Source organism: Ipomoea triloba, chromosome 3 (genome assembly GCF_003576645.1).
Source record: "Ipomoea triloba cultivar NCNSP0323 chromosome 3, ASM357664v1".
Taxonomy (NCBI): domain Eukaryota; kingdom Viridiplantae; phylum Streptophyta; class Magnoliopsida; order Solanales; family Convolvulaceae; genus Ipomoea; species Ipomoea triloba.
In genome coordinates, this window is record NC_044918.1 from 18,228,240 (window position 1) to 18,255,695 (window position 27,456).

A 27,456-nucleotide genomic window follows, 5' to 3' on the forward strand; every position below is an offset into this window, starting at 1 on the left:
CAACTCATCATAATGTGCTCAATTAAAATTTGACTCCAATCACTTTGATACTACCCCGCAAGGGGGCTTTGGTCCATTTTGCACTCACAATCTTGTTAGTGCTGTGTAGCCTCATTTTATGTAGTTTTGCCTATTGATCACCCTTTTAAGTGGAAAAAAAAAAGAGAGTAGAATTACATACATGAAGATTAATGAAGTGCAATATTAAATTGAAGTTGAATTCTCACAATATATTAGGTGTAGCAATGAATTCATATCCGGAGTATGAATTGAAGTTGATGATGATCATGAGCATATATAATGTATGTTGTAATTGCAAATAATATCCCAGTGTTGGTGGGGTGGCATGTGAGCAAATTAAAAGGAGCAGTGCAGATGGAGATGCATGTGACCTATGCTTATTAGTAACATTGTATGTATGTATTAATATCACAATTATATATGGCACAGTCGGTGTGAAACCTTTGCCTAATTAATCATGTGAACCCTCCCTCCCATGGCTCATGGCTGACGCATTATTAGTTTTGTTGTTTATTCATTTCTTCACTTCAATTCATTGAGGCACAATCCCTACACCCCTTAACTATATGCTCTTTCCATCATATTCTTCTTCCCTTTTTCTTTTATACTAACAGACAAACCTACCCAACAAACAAAGGAATCATCAACGGATCGGACCTCTTCTTCCATTGTCTTTCATACTTGATGGGATGATACTACTATACCAATAAAAGGGACTTGCACTTGAGAATTTTTACGTCTTTCTCTTGTCACGATCGAAAGTCTCTTTTCTTATAAAAAAAAATACACTCTTTCTATTATATTTCAATTTATAGACACACTTCTATTTTTGTACAAAGTATTCTCATCGTTACTATTCTAGTTGTACGTACCACCATTTCAATTGTTAGGGGCATGCATGATATCCCGAATTACTGGTCTAAGTAACTTAAAGTGTTACAAATAGATTAAGGTTTTTTTTTTTTTTTTTTTGAAGCAAACAAAGGAAATTTTCATTCATCAACATCATCCAAACGTAGTTCAAGTAGTAAAAATGATGGAGGAATAGCATACAATTTCATAAAATCTGACACATTTCCCTAGCCAAAGCATGAGCAACATACACTATTTACAAATTTACGAACTACAAAGAAACATATAATCAATAATAGAACCAAACGCCCCACCCCACGATCCTCAGCTCATGCATAGCACAATAGACTTAGGCCATCCCCAATAAGGGATTGTTTCACATTTTTTAAGAAAAGTTGGATGATGTGGAAGCAAGAGAGGGGAGAGAGAGAAAATAACAATACCTTGCAAGAGCACCGGATTTTGTCAGTCTGAATGGGTCCCGCACGGAAAAGAGCAGCTGACTTGCTGCTGCGTGGGTGCACTTCTCGCGCCCCTGGGTGCGTGAATACATCTCTGATCCTTATTTTTTTTTATTTATTTAAATTCAGCTTTGTTTTTTTTTTTTCCTCCCCTTTCCTATTTTTTCTTTCCTAATCACACTTACAAAAACTACTCAAAATCCCCACCCCCAAGTTTAAACTATTGGAGAAGGCCTTATTGTGCATCCATCTCTACAAGACTACAACCATGGATTAGGATTTGTTATAAACCTATAAATAGTTTTTTGTTCTCCATTGTATCTCATTTTTAATTGCATTCTTTATTATTGATTTCAAAACAAATAATATTACGTTGTTTTACAAGTTATTCTTCCGTTGTAGTACAGAAAGTGTGCCCCTTAGCTCTCATCATTGGAATACATTTCTTTCATCAAAACCTATGGGACTTTCATTTTGAAACCAATATCAACTACCATAAAATCTAGTACGTACACGACAGAGATTCCTTCAACAATGGATTCAAAACCTACAGGAAAATATTTCTAGCCAACCATACCAATATACCATGCAGTTTCCTACAATGATAGACAATCCCAAATCACAGAGTACAACAAACTTCCAAACAAGCAAGCAAGCAAAAATTATAGAGTAAATTTCATAAACTCTTAATGTTGTGGGTAAACAACTGAATTATTTGGGGGGATGCCAATCACAACAAGAATAATAAATTATCATTTAAAGAATAACAAAAGCATTTGGGAATGAAAAGAACAGCAGTTATTCGGATGGGATGTACCCAAAAAAAAGAAGAAAAAGAAGAGATGGGAAGACATAGGAGGGCAACTGGGGAAGGACTGTACTGTACTTACACGACCTTAAAACTGCTAATATAATTGTGAGGTAATCGATGTAGACACAAGGCGGAATATACCAAGGGGGGGAAAGCATATATATATCTAGATGACGACATAGCAGAATAAGCATTTCTACGTGGGAATTACGATATGGAGCAGAGAACACAGGTTGCGGTCCATGGAGAAATGGAGCCTACTGAACTAGGTGCTTTCTGCTGGGAGCTGGCCCATGTTCCCGGGCCTGTTTGCAAGTTTCGGCCTCCACTCGGTCCGTCCTTTAACAATCTCGTCGCCACCCTCAAGACGAAGCAAATGTTGGCATTCCACAGTTTCAGGGTTGTCAACATTGTTTCCGAGAACAGAGGTGAGAGACTGCAGGACGCTGTCTCTCCCGCATTCCTTCCTGTACTCCAGAGTCATGGCAGCTAGCTCATAATTCTCCAGAATTGACAAGGGGGCGCTCTGCAAGAAAATAACATTCCAGCAACTAGGATCCCGACATACTGTTGAAAGCAGCAGTGCAAATTCGTGAAAATTACTATAGAGAGGAGGAAGCAGATATCTACCTCCAAAATCCAGCCAATATACTTCACATTATTAACATGCTGGTTCACATCCAAATCACTCCACTTTGGCTGCAAATTTAACAAACAAAACCATCACTAGAATAAACACGAGTATAACACACAATGGGAATAGAAAAGGAATTACTCCGTAATATATACGTACAGTTAGTCCAGTAAGAATACAGTCTGCTGCCTCGTCGTTAAGCTTTGGTAATTTCCTACTATCCTCTTCAACAATTGGAGCCCTATCCGAAAAGTGCCTTCCGATTTCAGTTTTAACTTCATCAGGCATTTTTGCTAACCTCCTTGTCTCTTTATTCATCATCACCCACACACTGAAAGCAATTCAACAAGTGATCAGTAATTAAAAAAAATCATTAATTAATTCAAATGATTTTCTGACTCATGCAAGTTGCATTTTTCCACTTTCCATATCCTTAATAGTATATACAGTTTAGGCAACAAAAAAATTATGAGACAAAATGAAGAAGCTTTATTCAAGTGCAAGAGATTTGTATGGTTCATTCGGTATTTGGGTATAGGCATAGAACTGCTAATATCTATAAGACTATAAAGGACAAAAAAGATCTTCTGGATGCTTATATCATACCAACATTTAATCAAGGAGTCCCAAGTTGACAGGGAACAGTGTCCTTACCTGGAAGCTCTCATTAAAGTGTCCCCAGTATAAAAATCGCGGAGAAGCCAATCACGTCGCATACCATTCTTTCCTGATGCAGCTACCCAAGTATCTACTTCAACAAGATCACCCCTGATAAAAAGAAATTGAAGCTAGGATCTGAGGTCCTAAAATACTTGTTAAAGCATTCTGATTTGTTCATTCTACATATATGGAGAGTACAGAGCACTTAATGCATGAACAGGGAGATTAGTGACCTGATGGCCTGAACAAGCAATACAATCTAAAGCTTTACAATAAAATCAGAAAGTATTTTCTTTAGATCAGCTATAGAGGTCATGGGAAATTTTGAATTAGCTACATCAAAGATAAATCAGCTATGAACTCAAATTCATACATCACCAGATTGACTCCTACAACAAGAGAATACATACAAGCATATAAGCATATTCCAAAACTTAATGCACACATTCTGAAATTTAACCACAGCCTGGTTCATTCAAAATATAATGTCAAGGTATGCACTATGCAGAATATAGTATCCTAGTATAAATGACTGGTATCCATATGCAATTCATGGAAGTAACATTCAAGGGAAAAAAAACAAAAACCTACCAAGCAGGGTAACGATCCACAATAACCTGCATTTTACTGACTACCCAAATCAAATTTTTCTTGCACATTTCTTGAGTTGAGCCAAACCCGTCACCCATGATTCCCACCGTCTTCACATGGTTCAGCGCAGTTTCCTGCAGCTTGATGTCATCAAGATATACTCAAGGCACCATAAAATTGTAATCCTATAACTCCATTACATTGTTTTTAGGTTGCACGTCGAAAAAAGTACTATCTGTTCAATAAACATCCAAGCAAAACACATATAAATGCCTTGAATATACCTGTAAATGATTCATCATTGTTTCTATTGATGCAGTTCTATCAGCTCCTATTTCATAAGATCTGATACTGAAATTTTGACGAAAAACAAAACCATCTTCAACAATTCTTCCCAAACCAAATGGATCAATGAGCATGTCAGGGCGCTTCGGCTTCCAATCTAGCATCATCCACTGCTTCTCAGCAGCCAAGAAAATAGTTGTTATGGCTGCAAGAAGCATGCTCCAATCCGGCAGCTGATTGATAATTGTCTTTGAGGGATGTGAAGAGGTCACCTCATCATCAGTCTTGAAGCCATCCATCACACTTGTCACAGTTCCATTTACCTTTGGAGGCGCTTGTGCACTGGCCTTAACTTGCAAGTTTCTAGCAGTAGAGGATTTCAACTTAATGCCTTGTGCGTCTATGCTTGCAGGTGCACTTCCTCCAATCTTTGAAGATGTTTTGGCTCCAGATTCAGGGGGTACATGAGGACCAAGGAAAAAAGCAGCAGTGGCAACCATGATGATGTTATTATACCTCACCAGTCTGTTTAAGTACAACAAAATCTCAAGTTCAACCCAAGGGAATCTTATGACTTAGGGAAATGAAAATTTAGCATACTCAGCAAAAAGCATTAAATGTCAACATTTCTCTATGCATCATATTGTAAGTATATCAGATCAAATTCAACCTCCAAAGTACAATATTTACATCAATAGTAGCCACTTGAACTTAAGCTTCAAGTAATTATTCAAATAATTATTACTTTGATAGTAAGAAGAAAATTATAACAAAAATTGCCCCTCCATTTGACAAATCATAACAATTATGCAATAACAAAAAAATATATGCAACTTAAAAAGTTCAAAAATTAAGATGGTTACTTTCCAGTTTACACAAGTTTCACAAAATTTGTTATATGTAGTAATTTATCAGAAGAACAATCAACAAACAAATTTCCAATTTTAGCTAAACAAATAAGCATTTTCTCATCAGAAGATTAACCAGCACTTTAAAATTTTAAAACGGACATAAATTTGCAAAACAATAGAAAATTTAATAAACAATAAACCAACATATCTTCCCAATAAAAGATGAATAGTTGTATACATGAAGCATGATCCAAAGAACTCAAGTATTTACATTTCCAAAAAAAAAAACGAAAAAAAAAAAAGAATTTTCAAAAAAATGCATCCAACTATCCCAAAAGCAAGAAAAAATCAGAAATGTTCATGCACCCAAAGAGCCACATTTACGCAATGAAAAACAGAGAACAGATCTGGGAATCCGACCTCGAAAACCAAACCCATTAACTTGATATTCCACTAACCAAATGAACATCCATTTCTCCTTTAATACACATCTCCTATCCTCACATTACGTAAAATACAAGAGCATATCACTCAAGCCCCGGAGATCAAACCGCTTAGGCAAGCACAAAGAGAAATTCGAAAACACAAACAAAAAAACAAATGAAAATGGAGATAAATCCTTACCTTGAAGCATTCGTGAGTGGAGTGAGGTAATATTGAGGAATGAATGCGTGGAAATGTAGGAAAAGAGAGAGTTCAATTCCTGATCAGCAACCCATATTTCTAGAAGATTTCTTAGGGTTTGCAATCTCTTTTTTTTTGTTTTTGTTTTTGTTTTTCTTCTTGTTTATTGTGAAATTTGATATTCTTGTATTCTTCGTTTTCTGCGACTTTTTGAAATAGCTGAGAAAAACTTTGGCTCGGACTCTCGGAGAGAGAGGAGAAACAGCGGCTTTTTGATGGTAGGGATTGGGCGTTCTTGGACTACCTTTTATACTGTCCACCTGGCGCATGCATTTTAACTCCCACACTTTGCACCCTCCTTTTCAACTTATTCACAACTATGCCATTTCGCTTTTTGTTTTTTCCCATGCCGTACTCCCATAACTCCTCCGTAAGCTATACACCTGGAAGTAGGTCCCTTTGAAAAAACGAAAAATGTTTTTAAAATTATTATTGTCTTTACTAAGTTGTATAAAATCGCCTCACATATTTTCATCTGTAGGACACATCGGGTCAGTCAATATGAAAATGCAATAATTATAATGAAAATATAATACTAATTAGGAATAAAAAGTATATTATTTATAAGTGAAAACATAATACTTTTTAGAATAAATGTAATACTTTTGTTGTTTTGCATTTTGATTTAAAAGTTTAGGAAGTATTACTTTTTTAAAAAACAAAAATAGAGTTTTTTTTTTTACTTTTAATCCCACGACTATAGTAACAATATCATAATTAATCCACGACTTTCAAACCTTGCAATTTCGGTCCACAACTATTGTTTTTGTTGCAAAAATGGTCATTTCGGCGGATTTTTCGTCAATTTCTCGTCGGGAAAAGCATCCTCTTTCAACTCATCAAAACAATTGCGAATAAGAGGAAAACATATATCGATTGACATCTTCAGCACGCCATCCATTGGCAAAAAAAAAAAAAAAAACTAATTCATTTCTAAACGCATGCGATCGCGTCAGCCTGGACTCCAAAATTATTTTGATTTTGGTAAAAATTAAAATTAATTCATTTCTAAAAAGATATTTAGCCAATTTAATCTGAGTAAATTAAGTACAAATTCAAAATTATTTTTATTTTTTAGTTTAAATTTAAATTTTAAATATTTGATATAATCAATTTTCGAAAAATTTCTGAATGAAAAAAATTCTTTAAACAAATTAATTGTTGAATTTAAAGATGACAATTAATATTTTCCACTTGTTCGCAATTGTTTTGATGAGATGAAAGCATATTAGGGTTCATTTTGTAATTTTTTTTGAGTTGTTCGCACTTTAGTCAGCAGAATAACAAGTCAACAATGTAAATGTCCATTTTAACCATGGCTGAAAGGGAATTTTTTTTCGGTGAGAAATTGACAGAATATCCGTCGATTTTTTTCCCCGGCAAAAAATTGACCAAAAATACGTCAAAATGACCAACGTGTTAAAAAAATAGTATATAAAAAAAAAGAAAAAAAAGAGAGAGAATAATACAGAGTAGTCATTCAAAGTGAGAGTGATTTTTTGTGGACTCCACAAAAATAAAGAAAATAGAAGACTAATGCTCCCTGGTGCACGTTCGGCGTATTAGCATACCTAGAGCCCAGAGGGGGCGTGAATAACCAAGCCACAACCAACACCGCAACACCCCACCCCACCCTACAAAATAACAAAAATACAAAAGGTCACACTTGTGTGAGACCATCTCACGGATCCTTATTCGTGAGACGGGTCGGATCGGATCGAAGCACTATGCAAATGTCACACTTATATGTGCAAATATCATACTTATATGCTCAAATATAATACTAATCAGGAATAAATTTTTGTTACTTATAAGAGAAAAAGTATTACATTTTCAATAATAAGTAATGTTGACAAGTTTTCCTTACTTATAAGGAAAAATATAATACTTTTGACGAAAAATGTAATACTTTTAAATCGAAATGTAAAAGTATTGTATTTTCCCTTAAAAGTATTACATTAAGTAACAAAATTTTGATTCCTGATTAGTATTACATTTGAGCATATAAGTATGATATTTGTGCGTATAAGTGTTACATCTACATCTTGACCCGACCCGTCTCACGGTGAGACGGTCTCACACAAGTTTTTGCCAAATACAAATAAGATGAATGTGCACACCAAGCCGGAAAAAAAAAAAAAAAAAAAAAAAAAGAGCAAAACACACCAACGCACACAAACTAATACTAGAATGCACGAATTCTCAACACAGAAATCACGTATATGCACACACTACAATTCGCACATGTACAACTACTGACTCCCTACGGCCGCTACCTACGAGACCAGCCATGCATACAACACACCACCACAACACCATACACCTGCCGCAAAAAAAAAAAAAAAAAAAAAAAAGAGCAAAACACACCAACGCACACAAACTAATACTAGAATGCACGAATTCTCAACACAGAAATCACGTATATGCACACACTACAATTCGCACATGTACAACTACTGACTCCCTACGGCCGCTACCTACGAGACCAGCCATGCATACAACACACCACCACAACACCATACACCTGCCGCAAAAAAAAAAAAAAAAAAAAAAAAAAAAAAAAAGAAGGAACATTGGTGTTCTTCATTTTTCTTCAATTTTCTCTACTTCTTTATATTTTATTATTTTGCATACAAATTACCGTGGTTACTGTACAACTATCCCGTTAAAATTCGGCTAATGAAAAGTCAAATTTCAACTTATTATTACATAATTATAATAAAAATAATAATTTTTTGGAATGTATCTCAATTAAACTTACATATATGCTCACAACAAATACTTATACACTAGTGATCACAAGAACACCAAATTTATAATTTCATTTTTTTGCCAAAATTCATACCTCCATTTTTTGTGCTTGGTAGGATTTGAACCTTATTAGTTATTACACTCTACGACGGCTAGCAAAGTAAAACTTATTAACTTAGTTTGAGTTAGTTAATTAGTTGAATTGCGTCTGAATTTATTTATTTATTTATTTTTTAACAGCATGATAACCAAAATATCATACTTAATTTTTTACATTCCAAATTAGTTTTTTTTTTTTTTTTTTTTTTGGGGGGGGGGGAAATCTCATGCGGAGCAATATAGGTTTTCGCGACTAAATTAATGGGATGCGCTATCAGCACTAACTTATATTTCTTCTGCTACATTGCATTTCACGTTGTGGATAATTTATTATAAAAATTTTAAAAATGTATAATATTTCACATTTTTACGATACTAGATTTATGCATGATTGTACATTACACGACTACACGTGATAAAATTCTATTTGTTAAAAGTCTATTCAACAAAGATGGAAAATACAATTTCACCGAACATATTATACAATCTTAAAAGGCAATATAAATAAATTAGCAAAAATATTGGCATCAAATAATTGATTTTTTTTTTGTCATTTTTAAAAATTAATGGGTTATTTAAGTATGAAATTGAGGATTTGAACTCATATGTACACAACAACGTTTATAGAATAGTTTTCTTTGAAAGTGGCGATTTTTAATCGATTGGGCCCACCATCAAACTGGATTGATGTGGAAAATAGGGGGAAAAATAATAATATACTAATAAGTGTCCAAACTCTTTAAAGTATTGGAAATTAGCTATAAATAAATGAATACGCCATGAAAATAATGCAAGCCCAAATGACTCAATCTACGAGCCTAACCAACAGATCGGACTAATTGACCCACTTGAAAGCTGGTTGTGAGATGCCAACCACTCAACCAAACCAACTAACTATACCACCTAGTTAGACCACTTAAACCAACGTTAGACTAGGTGGAGATGTTTGGTCGTAGAAGATAATGATGACGGCCTTGTATGAACTAGACCCCCCTCCTCCTCCTTATACTACTATTGAGTTCATAAGTCGTGGAGAATAGGTGAACCAAAAGTGTTCAACAATCTTTAACCATATGTGTGTCAAGCGAGGCGCCAAAATTTATCGCCTAATCATTCTCCATGTGACACATTGCAAGACAAGTTTAGGGACACACAAACCACCCCGATAGTCCACCCCCACACTTATATGTGTTATTCAGTAGTTGAACCCACTTGACTGTTTACTACGAATGGTCGAACGGCCTGTTCAGCCAAGAGAGGGGCTAGGTGCCCCCACTAAAAGGTGGTCGGCAACTGATCGGTGTCAGTCCACAACCCCCAGCTGAACTAGGGGCCTAGTTCGAGGTCGGGGTCAGTCCGACCCCTCCTCTAGCATTTTACTGGTTATTATTCTATTTTGTGCATCCAAACGCGTTGTTAATGCGCATTTTTCCAACTTTTGTGCTTTTGGCACTATGCATTTATGTCTTATCGCACTTTGACTATCAAACATTCTCTTCTTTTTCATTTTGGATACCATCCCTCATGTATTTGCACCTCAGTCCCCTAACTTCTCTTCTAGTCTATACACAACATTGCATATATTGATGCAATTATAGGCAATGAGTTTATTAGGGAATCAATGAGAATGAAGGGAATGAACTCCTTATTTTATTAGGGAATGAGTTTTGCAATTAAGAGGTAATCAAAGCCTATAATTGTGTTCTAAAAACCTGTCAACCAAACAATAACAATGACTTTAATACTCATACCTATCAACCAAACACACCCTAAATGTGGTTACATAAGCTTTTGCCGACAGTCAATGTATCAGGGAAGGGAGTTTTTACTCCTAGCGAGGCAGAAATGGCAGTTAGGGAAGCTTTAAGCTGGTTGAAAGTGAAAGGCATCACAAAAGTGTAGATTGAAACTGATACTTTGCAGGTTATCCAATAACTGAGCGAGGATGAAGGAGTTTCTTCTTTTAGTCTCTTAATTTTAGATATTAAAGATATGTTAGATTCTTTGTCGAATAGAACTATTTCTCATGTTAAACGTACTGCGAATATGGTTGCTCATCAGTTAACTAGAGAGGCATGTTCTTTGTCTGTAGACAGGAGTGGATGTCTGACCCTCATTCTTTTATTGTCAACTATCTGTATCATGATTTGAATTAATGGAAGTATTGCTTTTATGCTATAAAAAAAATAAAAAAAGCTTTCGCCGACAAATGTGGTACATGAACAAGTAAATTCAGTGAATCAGTGTTATAAAAAAAAAATGGTAAACATAAAAAATATTGAATAAAATCAATCATGGCAAAATGTCAATTCAGTGTACAGATTTGAATATTAACTCTGGTGTGTTCCTCAAAAAAAAAAAAAAAAAAAAAAACTCTGGTGTGTCCAAAATAGATAGAGACTGAACCTGCTAGGCTGCCAGTGGCAATCCTGTCATTTCACAATCCCGTATGTCTAGTAATTCAACAAATTCCATAGCCTTTCAATAAACACAAAAAATAATAATTAAAAAAACAGTTGATATGTTGTTACATCAGTCTAGACTCTAGAGGTGGGAAGTAAAATCAGAAGTACATATAGACATATAGTACAATTTTGTAAATATTTTAGAAATGATTTTTTTCTCACAAAAACTAAAAATGAAAAATAAAAATGATATGCTATAGCTTTGGATATTGTGACCGAAGTAGGGGACATTTACCGGCTCTTTATGAGATTACAATGAAATTACCTCGAAGATTTCGTAAGGTCATAAGCACCATGACTTGCTCAAACAAAAACATATTTAAATTATCCTAAAATTAATATACTAGTTATAATGCGTGCGCGATTAAATTAATTTCCAACACAAAAAATTAAAATAAGTAAATACTTAATATAAATTTCAAAAATCAAATACTTAATATAAAATAAAATAATTATTTTTAATAAATTAAAATGAGTATTTTCTACTTGTAATAAAAGTAGTAGTAAAGATGAGTTTTGTTGTATATAATTTTTGTATTTAAATTCTTAATTTTGTCTTATACATAGTATGTAGATGAATATGTAATAAAATTCATATTATAATTAAAGCAATATAGATTTAGAATAGAAAATTAAATTTTTTGCTGCAACAATTAAGGTTTTATTTAACTAAAGGGAGACAATGTATCTTTGAATAATTATAGTATGACATTCATATTCTTTTGTGATGAATATTAAAAAATTAGTTTTATACGCGAATTGCGCGTATGGGTTAATGCCCAATGTTTATATTTAAATAAATATTTGAAAGTATATCAATGCAATATTATATAGGAGAAGTTTATACATGGGTAATTGAATGTCGAATTTTTTTATTTAAATATCTAACTCAAAGTATATGAATCCAAGATAATATAAAAAATTCATTATAATTATTACTAAAATAAATGTTTGCAACCTTGTAAAATCGATAGTCTAAATATTTGGTCTAAAAATGATAGTCTAAATAAATACTACGTTTAATTTAAATTTTTCTAAGTGTTCTTGATTCTCTTTTGAGTAACATTGTCATTGTCTTCATCTTTACTATTTGTTCTCTTCCTTTTTGTTGGTAGTGTGTTATTTGCAATTCGGTTATTGTTGGTAGCATAGATGACAACGTCATGCAATGATATTATGATATAGGAGCTATGGACTTTCATTTAGGTGTTCTGCTTGGGGTTCATTTGGTTAAACCATTATTGTTGAATGAGTTATTGTGGATAAAGAAATCCCTAGTTTAAGAAAAAAGATTAAATAAAATTAATAAAAATTTGAAAATTTAAAATATTATGTATTCCAAAATATTAAAAGGTAGTTTCTAGCTTCAATTTGCTGGGTAATGGGTCATTTGAGTACTTTCATTGTCAACAAATCCCCCAAGTAGTTAATATGATTGGTTTCAAACTATTCTTTTTTATTTTTTTCATGGTATTAAAGAAATACATATGTATCATTTTTTGGTGTAACTACTAATTTATTTAATTCAATTTAATAAGAGTAAAATAGAGTGATTCCGCTTCAATTTATTGGGTTATTATTTGAGTACTCTCTTTGTCAACCAATCCCCAAGTAGTTAATATAATTAGCTTCAAATTATTTTAAAAAAAAATTCATAGTATTAATAAAATACTTGGTAAATAAATATATAATATTATTTTGTACTATAACTTTGATATTTAATTACAAGATATTGTAAAAATAAGATAATGGACAATGTAATGAATATCAATTGATAAATTTGAATGTAAAGAATCTTTGCATGAGAGAAAATAAAGACAATATAACTAATGGAATTATTTCTCTTATTTAATTTAATTTTTTGGTAATGAATAATTTTTCAAATAAAGGTATTGTAGACATATAATTCTAAATTAAAGAAATACATATGTATCATTTTTTGTTGTAGCTACTAATTTATTTTAATTTAATAAGAGTAAAAATAGAGTGAGAAACTTAATTATGTTAAATTTGATTGAGATGAGTTTCGAACCTAAGACATTTCTTATATAAATTAATGGGTAAGTTAAAATTTAACGGAATATTAACGGAGAAGAGAATATTTAACGGAAAACTTAACGGATAATCATAAAAGTAAGGTTAAATTAGGTAATCTCTATTAATAATATTAATTTGAATTATCTTAACCATCTATTTGATTAAATAATTCATCTGAACCATCCATTTGATTAAATAATTTGACCACCATTTTTTCTACCCATTTTAGGCCTAACTCTCTTTGGCTCTTATTAGTATAGTAGATAATAGCTTTCACATGCACATACAGACACATATAGTTTAAAGGAACCGATCAAATTACATAAATATTTATATTTTAATTTTTACCACAAAAAATAATTAAAAATAATCCAAAAAGATATTGACACGAGTTCCTTTTTTGTATAATTTAATTGTTATAATAATAATATATATAAAACCAAAATGCTCATCATCATCATCGTCGTTGTTGTTGTTATTATTATTAAAAGGTTATAAAATATTTTTGAAATGAGTAAGTTAAAAATAATAATTAATTAATATATAAGAGTATTTCGTTATTAAAGTGTGTATATAATGAAAAGTAAAAAATGAAAGATTATGGTAACTTTGAAATATTTTATCATTGTACAAAAGAATAAATCAAAATTTATACAAGTTGTCAATTCACATTATTACACCAACATAATTTTTTTTTCCATTATATAATCTTATCAACATTGACTTTTATTATATTTATATTTGGTACATAGATTATAAATTATTATTATTATTATTATATAATTGTTACACAGACATACATGTTGTTATCAATCGGAAGTTCACGGTCCCACTGCTCAAAAAAATAAATTTTATAATTTGTTTGTAAAATTAGGTGATGTATTATGCACCAACTGAAACACGTAGAATATAGTTACTAAAATTGTATAATTGAAGTTCTCAAAAAAAAAAAAAAAGTATAATTGAAAGACTAAAATACATTATGTACTTTTCTTAAATTTAAATGAGGTCAAGTAATCCCACAAGCGATAACATAACTAATCTACGCCACTAAGAAAGTAAAGAAACCAATATTATACATAGAACATAATGTTTGAACACATCAATAAAACTGACACAATTTTACGTAGAAGTTAGAGTATGCAAATAGTATTATTCTATGTTTTTAATATTCGTACTATTTTGATGAACAAAATAAAATAATTAAAGAAAGGTGAATTGTCTAATTTATAAGTGACGAAATTATTAACAAAAAAAAAGAGCATTCAATACAATACAATACAATTTGGTGGCAATATTAAACACAAGATTTGTCACTTGATGGATGGGATACAAAGGCGTAGCTAAACAGTTCTTATATCGTGGACCGCGGTCCCAAAACGACGTCGTTTCAGTAACTGAGAGACGGAGCCCGTAATTGACACTACAGTTCATCTCAAAAGATACTGCCTTATATTTGTTTTGATATTATCGAATGAAATTGTAGTTATATCGAAATGTAACTGTAGTTGTGTTGAAATGTAACTGCAGTGTATATGAACTTATACTGAATAACAGTTTCACATTTGTGTTTTATATTATCAAATGAAACTGTAGTTATATCGAAATGTAACTGTAGTTGTGTTGAAATGTAACTGCAGTGTATATGAACTGATACTGAATAACAGTTTCACATTCGTGTTTTTTTATTATCGAATGAAACTGTAGTTATATCAAAATGTAACTGTAGTTGTGTTGAAATGTAACTGCAGTTGTGTTGAAATGTAACTGCAGTGTATATGAACTGAAAGTGAGTGGCGCGAATTCATCCGTCTGCTTTCATTAATTAAAACGACGTCGTTTTGATGCGCGGTCCACGATATAATTTGCGGTAGCCGAACAGCAGTCACGTCCTGGCCGGTCAGATTCTCCTCTTAGCAACTTGTCGGAGCATTGGACTTTGACTTGGGGCGCGTTGTAGGTGATCTTGGGAAGCTATTAGACTATATAGGGAAGGTGGTGCTCGCGGTCCATGGCCTAATCGAGGCAGGAACGAGTTATTGTGTATTAATTCACGCATAATGAGACTGAATTACCTATTCGTGATGTAAATAGGTCTCTTAACGCAAGAAATATTAAGAATTAACTTTTTTAAGGATTTTGAGTCCCATTATAAATATTATCTCTCAAGAAATAAAATAGATCTAATTTTCCTTAATAAAAAATACATATAACATAGACATTTTTATTAATAGTTTTGACTCACTATCGACTATCTGATCATCGCAAAACAACATACTATATGTAGACATCCATGATGGTAAAGAAATGTGTATATTGCCCACCCTAATATAAAGGTAATAATTATTAATATGCACATGCACAGACTACCCAATACGATGTATATAAGGTTTTGATGAGAAAGCTAAGCTAATTTAAGCTAGCGCGGTGGCGGCGCCTACCATTCCAAGACCAGACCAGTGAGATTCTCGCGAGCTGAGGTGTCTCAGTAAAACGTATATAGTCGTCGTCGAAAACTCTGAGGTTTTTCCTCGTAAGACAGAGGGTCCCCCAACCTTTTCTTTAATTAATACTAAGGAAATTTAACTTGGCTTAGCGTATATAATTTGGCAGATGAGAGGTCAAAAACTTGGTGTGCCAACCTTTAATTTGTCATCATTCATCCTCCATCACATGCACGGAGTATATGTTTTCCGGGTAACATTTTGGAACAGACAAAAACTTGTGTGAAACTGCCTCACAGATCTTTAGCTGTGAGACGGACCGAGTCGAGATGAAATGTAATACTTAACAAATGTAATACTAAATCAGCAGTAAAATATTTATTAATTATATAAAAAAATGTAATACTTTTATATTTTGATGTAAAAGTATTACATTTTTCATCAAAAGTATTACATTTTCTTTTATAAGTGCAATATTACAAAAGTATTATATTTTCCTTTAACTCCACCATTTTATTTTATTTTTATACTTAATAATTTCAACTTTGTTGGACTAATCTTAATCTTAAACCCAAACTTACAAGATCTCGTCCCTAGAACCACGGCAAAGGTAAATAGACAATCGTGCAATTAGACCCTAGTCTTCATGCATGCACAAGGGATCCCATCCCCACCTTTCATCATCTTTAGTCTTTTTCCCATTCATCTTTTCAATGAGATTCGAACTCCCACACTACTGCGTACCGCCTTCAATCGTGACATCAAGTCAACTAAGAAACCACTATGCTAAACTTCGGAGGTAGCTCCACCATTTGTAGAGATTATGAAAGGTTATGACTGCATAGATTTAACTCACTGGTTTAATAGGCAGTATTTGAGAGAAGGTGGAATGTTATGACTTAATAGGGACAACCATTCTGGTTGCATTTACTTTTCAATACAAAATTATACTCCGTACTTCTTAATAACTGTGTGATATTGCATGATATCACACAGGGTAAATTCTAGCTACCTTAAGTCGTGGTTCATAATGTAATTGTACTATTGATATATGTTCACTTTTAGTATTATTACGATTCATTTTAATGTACCATATGTTCATTTTTAAGTAATACATTAAAAATAAACTTTCAAAATATATATATATATATATATAGTAAATGAACTTCCAATATACTCTTAAATGTTTGTTTTTAATGTATTATATATATGAATGTTCATTTTTATATACTATATGCATGCTTTGGCAAACACTTGATCTGATAAATAACATCAAAATAATGTCAGGCCCGGGTTGAGTACTCATCAATACAATATGCTACACCTACCTGTTTGTAACAAGTACAATACTATAGTGTCATTGAACACCATAAAAATTTCCAATAAAATCCTATATTTATTCTCTAGCAATAATACCACCATTCTAACATCCTAAAGCGCATGCATGCATTAGTCCTTTTAACTTTTAAGTAATCTTGAGTTAATCTCTTGTTTTATATTAGGCCAAGATATTTCGTTTCAACAACAACAATAACAACAACAATAATAATAATAATAATAATTCATGTAGCGTATGGTTGATGGTTCAATATAATTCTTATAATTCTACCTTTCCCCATGATAAATTAAAATACATGGAAAACAAATGGTAGGTTAGGTTTGTTGATCTAAAAGCTAAGCAAACTTAGCTTGTATTTGTATTTTGCTGCCTATACTAAATACTGTGCTAAGAGCATCTCCAAGAGTCCTTTTAATTTTAGATGATTTTTTTAGAAGCAAAAATTGGGTGTGAATATTTTAACAATGGGGGGTAATATAAAGTTTTTTTTTTTTTTAACAAATTGTTCTCCTGCAAATAATGCAACATTTTTGTGGGATTCATTAAATGGGAAAAAAAGAAAAAAAAAAGTCGTCACACCAGCTGTGCGTTGTCATGCCCAACAGGCGGGTAAATATGATTGTTTTTTCTTTCTGTCAAAATGTTTTTTTTTTCCTGTCTTTTTTTTCTTTTCTCTTCACTCTCTGTCCTACTTAGCGTTGAAAAAATCATTCAAAAAGTTTAACTCATGCTCTATATGAATGATGAATACGGCGTTTTACAGCTGTTTTGCTGCAGAAGGGAGTAATGGCTTTAAATGCCGAGGAACCCTAATGTCATAAAGAGGGAGCAGAGGTACATAATCATCAAACAGGATTTTACATCACTGCCTATTATTTGTCTATGATGAGTTATTTCACATACATATATACTCTACATTGGTTTTCATACCAATTAGTTTTGGTACCACTGTTAGGCTCAAAAATAAAATATAAGATGTACATTAATATGATATTATTTGCTTTGAATCTCACATATACAGATTTGTTTTTGAATACCTATCCAAAAGTTAAGGCTTTATCAATTGAGTATTAATTGCACTATTGCTCATACTTGTAACCTGCCTAACCTCTTTTCCTTAATTTTTATCTATATGAGTGAAAGTTGTGTAAAGGTACGGTGATGGAGTATAGTGTGTGTGAGAGGCGTATCCTCACACCGGATATCGTCTTAAGTAGTGGATCAAAATGGTGTTGAATAGTAGGTGATTAATTAAGCACAACAATGTAGAGTGTTTGGAAGCTAGTTCGAGAGTGAGTTGCAAGATATCAAGGAACAACTATGAGTAAAGTGTAATGGTAAAGCAAGTAACTAAGGTAATTAACAAGCAATTAATAACAAAACTACTAAGGGCGCGGCTTGGACTAGGTCATTCAAGTGTAGATGATATAGTGTATCATTTGTTAGAGTTCGTGTAATATTTTGACATTTAAGGGAACTAGGGAGATGTTACTAAGTGCTAACGCCACTCTCGTGGTTGTCGCTGGACTCTCAATTAGCTTGAAGCCCCCATTCTCATTGTGACTCAAGGCCATTAAATTAAAACATTTTATCAAACATGTGGTACGTGTTCACATCTCCTTCCAACTCCCTTTTCTTAAAGGTGAGTTGGATTAGTGAGATGTTTGACTATGGTGGGGCTCTATTATCATAGGAGCAACATCTTATCCATGTACCTCTTGAATAATTTGACCACAACCATACAAGAGCCAATATAAATCATCAAACTCACCCACCCATTATCAAGTCATTACACTAGCTCATAGCACAATTCAATCACATAGCATCAATCACAAAAGATGACTTAATCCAATCCTTAATCGAATCTAGCTATTCATCTTAGGAATGTAAATGAAAGCATTAATTGAAACAAGAGACATTGCAATTACAATTGGAAGAAAGAAAATGTAGAAGAAACAATAAAGACTTAGCTTGGATGAAGAACGTACTATGGAAAATTAAATATGCAAATTTCAAGATGAAATCTGGAAACATTCTTCAAATCTTCTTCAAAGTTGAAATCACTCCATTTGGACATTCCTATATTGAGATATGCTTAAAATTCTAAGACGTCGCACGACAGACAAAAGTACAAAGATGAGTGGATTCACACTGGTACTAACGATGTGAGCCATGATCTTCGATCCAAATTAAAATGCATATTTTTAATTTCCTTTGTTCCTTTGGGTCCTCGAGTCATTTCATAATACTTCTAACTCGCTCCTTTTCACTTATTCGAGTTCTCATCACTCCCGGAACGTGCCGTTGTGCCAAGATGGCTTCAAAACACATCTAATTGAGCTCTAATTTACATGATGTTGCAATCAATGCCTCCAAATCAAATAAGCACATACCTAGTTTCCAATTAACATGAAATCATATGAGTTTAAAATCAATTGTGCCCATAAAAGTACTAAGAATTAGCATTTATCGAGTTTGCCAATCTCAACCAGTAATATATATTCTTGATTCATTTTTCATGGAAATGACTATTCCGTATGTAATTATGAAAACTGGTACATATGGAGGAAAAAGAAAATTCCAAAGATGTTTGAGGAATCAAAATCATTTAAAAACAAATGAAACTACCGGACACTTGAGAAGGCTAGGATTAGATATAGAAAATTAATTAGATACTAATTTTATGTTTTTGTACATCAAAAATCAAAGTAAATCAAATAAGAGGAAAGAAAAGAAAAGAAATAAAGAAAAAAAAACTCTCATCACAAAATTTTATTGTTTGTCACATCTAAAGTCGATAATATCTTAATACGCCAATGGCTCGTTTGTCATTAGATTTGTCAAATTGTTTACCTTCCCCTATTTTTAGAATATTGAGTTACCTTTGAACATATCTCATTCACTAATCAATTTCTTACAATTTAGATGCAAATATTCATGCACAGCATAATAAAGTAAGCATATATATACTTATTAACTTATTAACATAATAGATTTACTTCCAACTATTTCTGATGTAAATTCAATCATAGTATCTCACCAACATCAGTTATAACTAACTTATTAGTTAGTTGTCCCAATCCAAGCAATAAAATTGGTGCATATATTAAGGACCACATAAAATGTATTTCCTAAATAATTATTTATACCGCACGCAATTTCCTTGATAGAAAGTGATGGATAAATTACCCAAAATTTCGGTGGTTTAAATAGTGCAAATGTGTTTCCACATGTCCTCATAATTAAACAAAATCATACTTTTGGAAGTTATATCAAAGAGGTTCACATGTTCCTATCCTATTCCTTTTAAAAAAGATGAGTCTTTTTTCACGAGATTAATATTACTAATATTCTCTTAGTTGAGTACGTCACATAAAATCGTTTCAATGCAATTTACTTATTCTGTATAGTTAAGTTATTATATAGAAGCAGAGTTTATTTAATGCATATATTAAGATAGGAAAGGGCCATTAAAAAAACAAGTCTTTGTATATGTCCTTTCTAATCCTATAGTCAAGATCCCTCCACCCACACACAAGAAAACTTTGCTCAACAATATCCGGTTCTAACAAAATATATAATTCACACCCTCAAATTAATAATTTGCATGACCTAGATTAAAACCAATGCAACCCATATATATATATATATATATATATATATATATATATATATATATATATATATATATAACCACCCCTCTTCAAAAATAAATATATCAAAATAAAAAACAACGATTAGATCTAACACAATCAATTGCCATATTTGTGTGTGTGTGAGGGAGAGAGAGAGAGATAGAGAGAGAGAACCACTCTCCCCATGAGTACATGAGAATCAATTTGGTACACTAAAAAATAGATCTATAGATGAAATTAGTTAGGAGAATTCAACATTTGTGTGCGTATATGGAGCATGTGTTGTGCACAGTTAAAAATTCAATTATATACACGACCACAAATAGCCCAAAGAGTCATAGGCCCATAATTAAAGCCCAATATTTCCAAGCACTCAGGATAGGCCCGAAAAGAGTTTACTGGGTCTGGTCCAATTTGTTTTTTTTTTTTGAAAGAAAGTCTGGTCCAATTAAAAATTCAATTGTATACACGACCACAAATAGCCCAAAGTGTAGTGGACCCTAACCGAACCGGTAAGCTTTTACGGCGTATTTTATTTAATTTAAAAGAAAAATTCGAAACACGTGCTTTCCATGCTGTCCTTATATTTTATAAGAATTACCACAAAACCCCAAAAACTTTCCTCTCTCCTATTGTCATAAGCATTTACTTTGTCCTCCGCAGCTCCGCTCCTATCCCATCCCATTTTTTTATTTTTTTTAAGAAAAATAATAATAATAATAAATCTGCGGAGGGAGTCGCCTAGTCGGCAATGGTTGATCGAAAGCTGATAATTTTGCGGTAATTCTGAACGACAACAACAATATACTGCAAATCGAATATCAGTACAAGCAGTAAAATACCCAAAAAAATTAAATAAAAAAAAAGAGAGAGTTCTTAGAAGCTGATCAATCATTGCTATTCACTGGTAAATTTTAGATTCTCAACATGAATTTCGTTTTCAATTTGTTTGTATTGAATTTTCTAGGATTTTCGGCATGAAGTTTTTGATTTTTTAGTATTTATTATTTAATTTCAGTTTAATTCTTATAAATTGGTATCGTGTTGTTCATGTAGCTGGGGAAGATTCGGATATTTGGAGAAATTTATTCTTAATTTTAATCTTTTTTCTTTTTTTAGTTTTATTTTTATTGTAGTAGTAGGTAGGGAGTGGCGTTTCTAGTTGACCGGCATTCTGAAGGGATTTTAAAAGTTGATTCCAATTGTCAATTGGGATCAGTGGTTTAGAATTGATATGTAGTTTGTGTAAACCAATTACTTTTTTAGTTATTAGGATGTGATTCTCATTTACGAATAGAGCATCCTTTTCTATTAGTTTAAGAAACAGCATGCTAATGTCTTTTGTTTGGTAGGAAGTTCAGATTCAAAGTTAAAGAATTTATATTATGTAGGTATACGTACCACCTGCTTTTACTTGATTTGAAGGGCTATTCATTTTTGTTGCTCATGCTGTGAAGCGAAATTGAGCATATGATTGCTTGTAATTGTGAAGGTGTAAAATCATTATACTCCTTTTTTCTTAACAAACTGTGTAAACTTCCATTGGTTTAAGAATAATCATTTTCCATAGAAGGTTATTATCAATACTATACTTTTTTTTTGGTTAGAGCTGGAAATCTTTGATTTCTGCACATTGTAGTTCGATTCAGTCACTAGGGTTTTAGAATCTTCTGCTACTATGTTTTCTAAATTGTAGAGTATTAGTTAATCTTTTGAATGTAGAGTGTTTTCCCAATTGTAGAGTATTAGTTAATCTTCTGAATGTAGAGGAGACTAAAAGCTATTTTCATTTTATTGCCAGGTAAGAATTTCGTAGAGGAGTTTAGTTGTGCAACTTCTTGATACTTTGGTTGCTGTGCAATTCAAGAGCGCCATCTGATTTTGAAATCATTGCGGCAATGCTATAGTGTTACTTAACTCTGCAACTATCCGTATTGCCATAACTGCATTGAGTTTTGTTGGGTTTAAATGGCTGCTACCTCTGAAGAACCAGCTCGGGAGGACCCAAATGATAGGTTCCCTTTGCTTATGGAGCAGGAAGAAAGTTGTCAAAGTAATGATCATGTTATAGATATACGAGATGTTAATCCTTCATTTTCAGCTTCACCTGACAATGAGTCTCCTTCTGGCTTGAATGCATCCCAGCAAGAAGATAGACCATCAGGCAGTCAATCTCCTCCTCCTTCAAATGGCTCAATTTCTCGAAGTCTCTCAGTCACAAGGAGAGGCGAAAGAATGGGTCCTCGGTGGAGCCCGTTTAATACAATGTTGTGGATTTCCGTTGAGCTAGTATTCACTTTAGGACAAATTATTGCTTCCGTTGTTGTTTTATCCTTATCAAGACATGAAAACCCACAAACTCCATTATTTGCTTGGATTGTGGGTTATGCTGCTGCATGTGCTGCAAGTCTTCCCCTCCTATATTGGCGTTATCTTCATCGCAATAATGTCATTAACCAGAGGTCAACTCCATTACGTCAAGGTTCTAGTCGTGTAAATTCGACATCAGATCCTAATTCTTACATTACCGTCTCATTGACTCGGTCCTCAGAAGATCAAGATGGTCAAAATGTTCCAAATGCATCCCCAGGCATTAGGAATCGGCAAAATACTGATGCAAGGTAAATACATGTGCATATCCATTCAGGGTGCATTATCATGGTAGCAGATGTTTTTAAAATGAATCAAATGACATTATGTATTCTCTGAATCTTAATCCAAATATATATGTGCGGTCCTTTTTGCCTTTTTCATTCTTATGTTGACCTAAATTGTCACTAGATCTGAATGTTATATTTACTGTGTTACCCAATTCCAATTTTTTTTCCTGGCCAGGATTGCTTCATTCCTGGAACATTTCAAAATGGCATTAGATTGCTTCTTTGCTGTTTGGTTTGTTGTTGGCAATGTTTGGATCTTTGGTGGTCAGTCATCTTCTGCTGATGCTCCCAATCTGTATAGGTACTGCTTACTTTAAATTTCCTTCTTTCTTTTGCTGCTGTAATACCTGTTATGCTAACATGCTTTCTACATGCTTTACAGGTTATGTATAGTTTTCCTTACCTTTAGTTGTATTGGGTATGCTATGCCTTTCATCTTGTGTGCGATGATATGCTGCTGTCTTCCCTGTATCATATCAGTACTTGGTGTTCATGAAGATATGAATGGAATGAGAGGAGCAAGTGAAGAATCTATTAATGCTCTTCCGACATACAAGTTCAAATCAAAGAGAAACGGAAGTGGCATTAGTGGAGACAATGAGACTGAGGTTGAAGAAGGTGGTTTTCTAGCTGCAGGAACAGAAAAGGAGCGGGTGATATCAGGGGAAGATGCAGTATGTTTCTAGATCTATATACTCATATCCTCTCTTGAATTCTGAAAATAATCAACAAATGACAGCATTTTATGCTACCATAGTTTTAGGTACTTGATTTAACCTTAGCCGCATCTGAATGTGTATACACTCTCACATTCAGTTGTAAATCTTTTGAAGTGATACATGACTCAAGGCTTCAAAATGCTCTGATGCCATGGAATGAACAAGATTCTGTCACTTCAAATAAACACCCTCAGTACATGTCAGTGTATAATGAACAACTGGAATTTCTGGCATCTAATTTAGGCAGAGGCTTCTGGATATGTGGCATTTTAATGGAAATTTATTTGGAAAATTGAAACAATGGGTATGGTGTTGATGTTAATGTATAATTAAAGATATGTGAATTGATTTGAACCTTAGCTCAGGAATTGTCCTTGTGACTTCTAAGATAAGGTTTTAAGCTAAGGCCGTAAGGTGGATATAAAAAGCGTCAATTTTAGATGATAAATTTAGATAATGGTAATGCTATGGATTTACATATATATATATATATATATATATATATATATATATATATATATATGATAGATCTAGTATGCATATATGTGAATTGTTTGCTTGCAAAAATATGAATTTTATACAACTGTGTTTAACACATTTGTTGCTGTTGGTTCCTAGCATCTGGAATTACATCCTTTGGTGATATCTTTCTTTTTGGGGTGGCGAGGGAAACCTGCAGCCACTACCCAAGGGTGTGCACTGGGTAAACCCCGCCTTGTGACCCTAACTGGGAAAGGACCACAAGGACCTAAACCAGCCTAGGTTGCCCATAATTGACCGGCTCAAACCAAGAGAGCTGTGATTCAAACTTGTGACCTTGTGGTTACAAGTTTGTATCCTTAGTCATCTTGGATGGGGTTACCCCTTTTGGTGATATCTTTCTTCTTCTCATACACAACTGTCCGTTGGATTGAAGATTCCGTCTACTTGTTGCAGGTTTGTTGCATTTGTCTATCTAAATATGAAGACAACGATGAGCTCAGGGAGTTGCCTTGCTCACACTTCTTCCATGCACAGTGTGTGGATAAGTGGTTGAAGATAAATGCGTCTTGCCCCCTGTGTAAATTTGAGATTGAAGTTGAGAATGAAAATTCATCATCTCCGGCAGAAGGCAGCCAACAAGTGTGAGGTGTTTTGGGATATGAAAACCCAATTCTACGACAATCGGCCAAGTGAACCTGGTTTATGGTACCTGGTAAGCCAGTGAGCATACACTTCATATTTGATTAATACTTTGGTTTTTTGGCAATGAAATCCTGTTTGTACAGTTTTTTAAAGTTCAAATCAGATATGAAGTGTGAAAGGAACAAAAATATTTGCCAAATTTATCTGAATTGTGTTCAGCACTATCCTGAAGTTCAATGAATTTGTACATCTCAGATTTGAATATTTGATTATGTGATTAGGCGTATATATAGAGTGTAAGCTCAATATTAGCAAGTATTTTTGAAGTATTTCTATATAGAGTGTAAGCCATTGCAGTCTGCAGATCAGATGGGGGTTTGTTTCTTCCCTTTTTCTCTTCAACGGTGAGGATATCATTAAACTCTCTCATTATAAGTTGCCAATGTCCTCAGAAATCCCCAAGATTCCTTACGCATTGCTCTCTCAGGAAATACATAAAATCTTGTCAACCTCCATATGCAATGTCAATGTGATTCCTCAGTATCCAGTAATATCAACCTATGCACCCTCTCTCCATAATAACGCAATTCCACCACTATGACTACCATGGCACACACAATGCTTTGGGTGCAATGATTGTTAAATGAAACTGTATTAGAATTAAAATGATACTTTAATGTTGTTATAATGAAACTAGTGTTTGTAGAAAAAGGAAACCAAAAAACAAAGCTCATTCAATAACGTATATTGTCAAATACAACTGCTATAATGAAATGCGTGTGAAAATGAAATTAAAATCCAGAGTCATACACTAAAATGAACTTGATGAGTAATTACAATAATATTTCAACATTACTATAATTAAACTAGTGTGTAGAAAATGAAACTAAAAAAATAGAGATAATACAATAATGTATTTTGTCAAATGAAACTGTAGTAGAATTAATACTTTCACCAAAATTGATTACCATTACCATTATCAAGTATTTGATACTCATTCCGATTCCGATTTCCATGTGCGAACCAAACACAACTTATAATGATACTTTGATATTGCTATAATGAAACTAGTGTGTGCGAAAAATAAAACTGAAAAATAGAGTAATATCGTCAAATGAAACTGAAGTATAATTAGAATGGTTCAGAGTAAAATTTGCCGGTTGTTATGCCATGGGCCCGGGTCCACCTTGCAAGGTGGACCCATGTCCATGTTCACAATTTTAGTATTTTGTTTTTTTGACAACACAATTTTAGTACTTTATGTTTACAATTTTAGAGCTATATGTTCACAGTTTTTGAATTCTATGTTCACAATTTTTGAACTATATTCACAATTTTAGACTATGTGCGCAATTTCAAAACTCTATATTCACAATTTCATAACTCTATATTCAATAGTATAACATAATTTTTGAATCTATATAACAAAATTGTGAATATAGAATTAAAAAAATTACGAATATTGAGTAATGTAATTTTGTATTTTGAGATTTAAAATTGTGAACATTAAGATCTAAAATTGTGAACATGAACTTAGGTCCACCTTGCCCAGTCCATAGCATAATTTGCCGCCCCAGGCATATGTTTTTGGTTCACTTGAAAGAGTTGCCAAGCACAAAAATTGTGTAAATTTATGGCATGCAGACAGACTCTGGGAGGCAAATGCATACAAGCATTGCACCATCAGAACATGTAGGCAAGAACAAACAAACCTGTGGGGTTGGAGACGTGGAGTAAGGTCTATTGGACCGGCATAGATGGGCCTTCCCCATTGTATTATTGTCATCTTGCCTCCAAACTTGGGTAAGTTGTTATACAATGGACCATGGTCCACACAGTGTTATGTGGACCATGATCTAATACGATTGTCAAATGAAATTGTAATAGAGTTAAAATGATACTCTACAGCCAAAGACCTTGTGGTCTAGTGACATCCGATTTACATTTATACATGGAAGGGAGTGAGTTCGAACCTTACTGAAGGCGACTATTGACTTTTTGTCCTTCAGTAGGAATACAATACAATATTGTCAAATGACTAAAATGTAATTAAAATAATATGATGTTTTGCTTTATGGTCCATGACTTTCTTCATCTGGGAAGAAGCTGTAAATCAGAGTCTTCCAGTTAGGATTGAGAACGCTCAAATCTACAAAGGCTGTCTAAACCCATTTCTGAATTAAATACTATTCCAGTTTGGTCATATCTGTTTCTTTGGTAATATTCAGTTTGTTTGTTGGATGAGAAGAAAATGCATTACGCATGAGTAAACCATAGGCATACAAAATCCTTCAAAAAATTACATAACGACAAAAGCTGGGGGGGGGGGGGG

The 27,456-nt window shown here is 33.1% G+C and overlaps 2 protein-coding genes across 2 annotated transcripts; one reads left to right on the forward strand and one right to left on the reverse strand.

The window, feature by feature from the left end:
• Positions 1-2,051: 2,051 nt before the first annotated feature.
• LOC116012017 (palmitoyl-acyl carrier protein thioesterase, chloroplastic-like) lies at positions 2,052-6,070 on the reverse strand. Its single transcript, XM_031251479.1, has 7 exons — positions 5,791-6,070; positions 4,315-4,840; positions 4,031-4,164; positions 3,434-3,547; positions 2,939-3,110; positions 2,776-2,844; positions 2,052-2,671 (listed from the first exon to the last, which is right to left on the reverse strand). Exons 2-7 carry the CDS (start codon positions 4,813-4,815, stop codon positions 2,411-2,413), a joined length of 1,251 nt encoding a protein of 416 aa, XP_031107339.1. The 5' UTR covers positions 4,816-4,840; positions 5,791-6,070; the 3' UTR covers positions 2,052-2,410.
• A 15,204-nt stretch (positions 6,071-21,274) lies between these two features.
• LOC116011761 (E3 ubiquitin-protein ligase At1g63170-like) lies at positions 21,275-25,459 on the forward strand. Its single transcript, XM_031251162.1, has 5 exons — positions 21,275-21,527; positions 22,422-23,241; positions 23,456-23,581; positions 23,663-23,954; positions 24,936-25,459. The coding sequence occupies exons 2-5, from the start codon at positions 22,589-22,591 to the stop codon at positions 25,125-25,127; spliced, it is 1,263 nt and encodes a 420-aa protein (XP_031107022.1). The 5' UTR covers positions 21,275-21,527; positions 22,422-22,588; the 3' UTR covers positions 25,128-25,459.
• Positions 25,460-27,456: the final 1,997 nt, after the last annotated feature.

What these genes read in the sequence shown, in the direction of transcription:
- LOC116011761 (XM_031251162.1), top strand. Translation starts at nt 22,589, where the DNA reads ATGGCTGCTACCTCTGAAGAACCAGCTCGGGAGGACCCAAATGATAGG. An exon ending in CGGCAAAATACTGATGCAAG is followed by an intron (nt 23,242 to 23,455) that starts GTAAATACATGT and finishes TTTCCTGGCCAG; the next exon opens with GATTGCTTCATTCCTGGAAC. An exon ending in TGATATCAGGGGAAGATGCA is followed by an intron (nt 23,955 to 24,935) that starts GTATGTTTCTAG and finishes TACTTGTTGCAG; the next exon opens with GTTTGTTGCATTTGTCTATC.
- LOC116012017 (XM_031251479.1), bottom strand. Translation starts at nt 4,815, where the DNA reads ATGGTTGCCACTGCTGCTTTTTTCCTTGGTCCTCATGTACCCCCTGAA. An exon ending in ACTTTAATGAGAGCTTCCAG is followed by an intron (nt 3,111 to 3,433) that starts GTAAGGACACTG and finishes AATTGCTTTCAG; the next exon opens with TGTGTGGGTGATGATGAATA. An exon ending in ATATTGGCTGGATTTTGGAG is followed by an intron (nt 2,672 to 2,775) that starts GTAGATATCTGC and finishes ATTTTCTTGCAG; the next exon opens with AGCGCCCCCTTGTCAATTCT.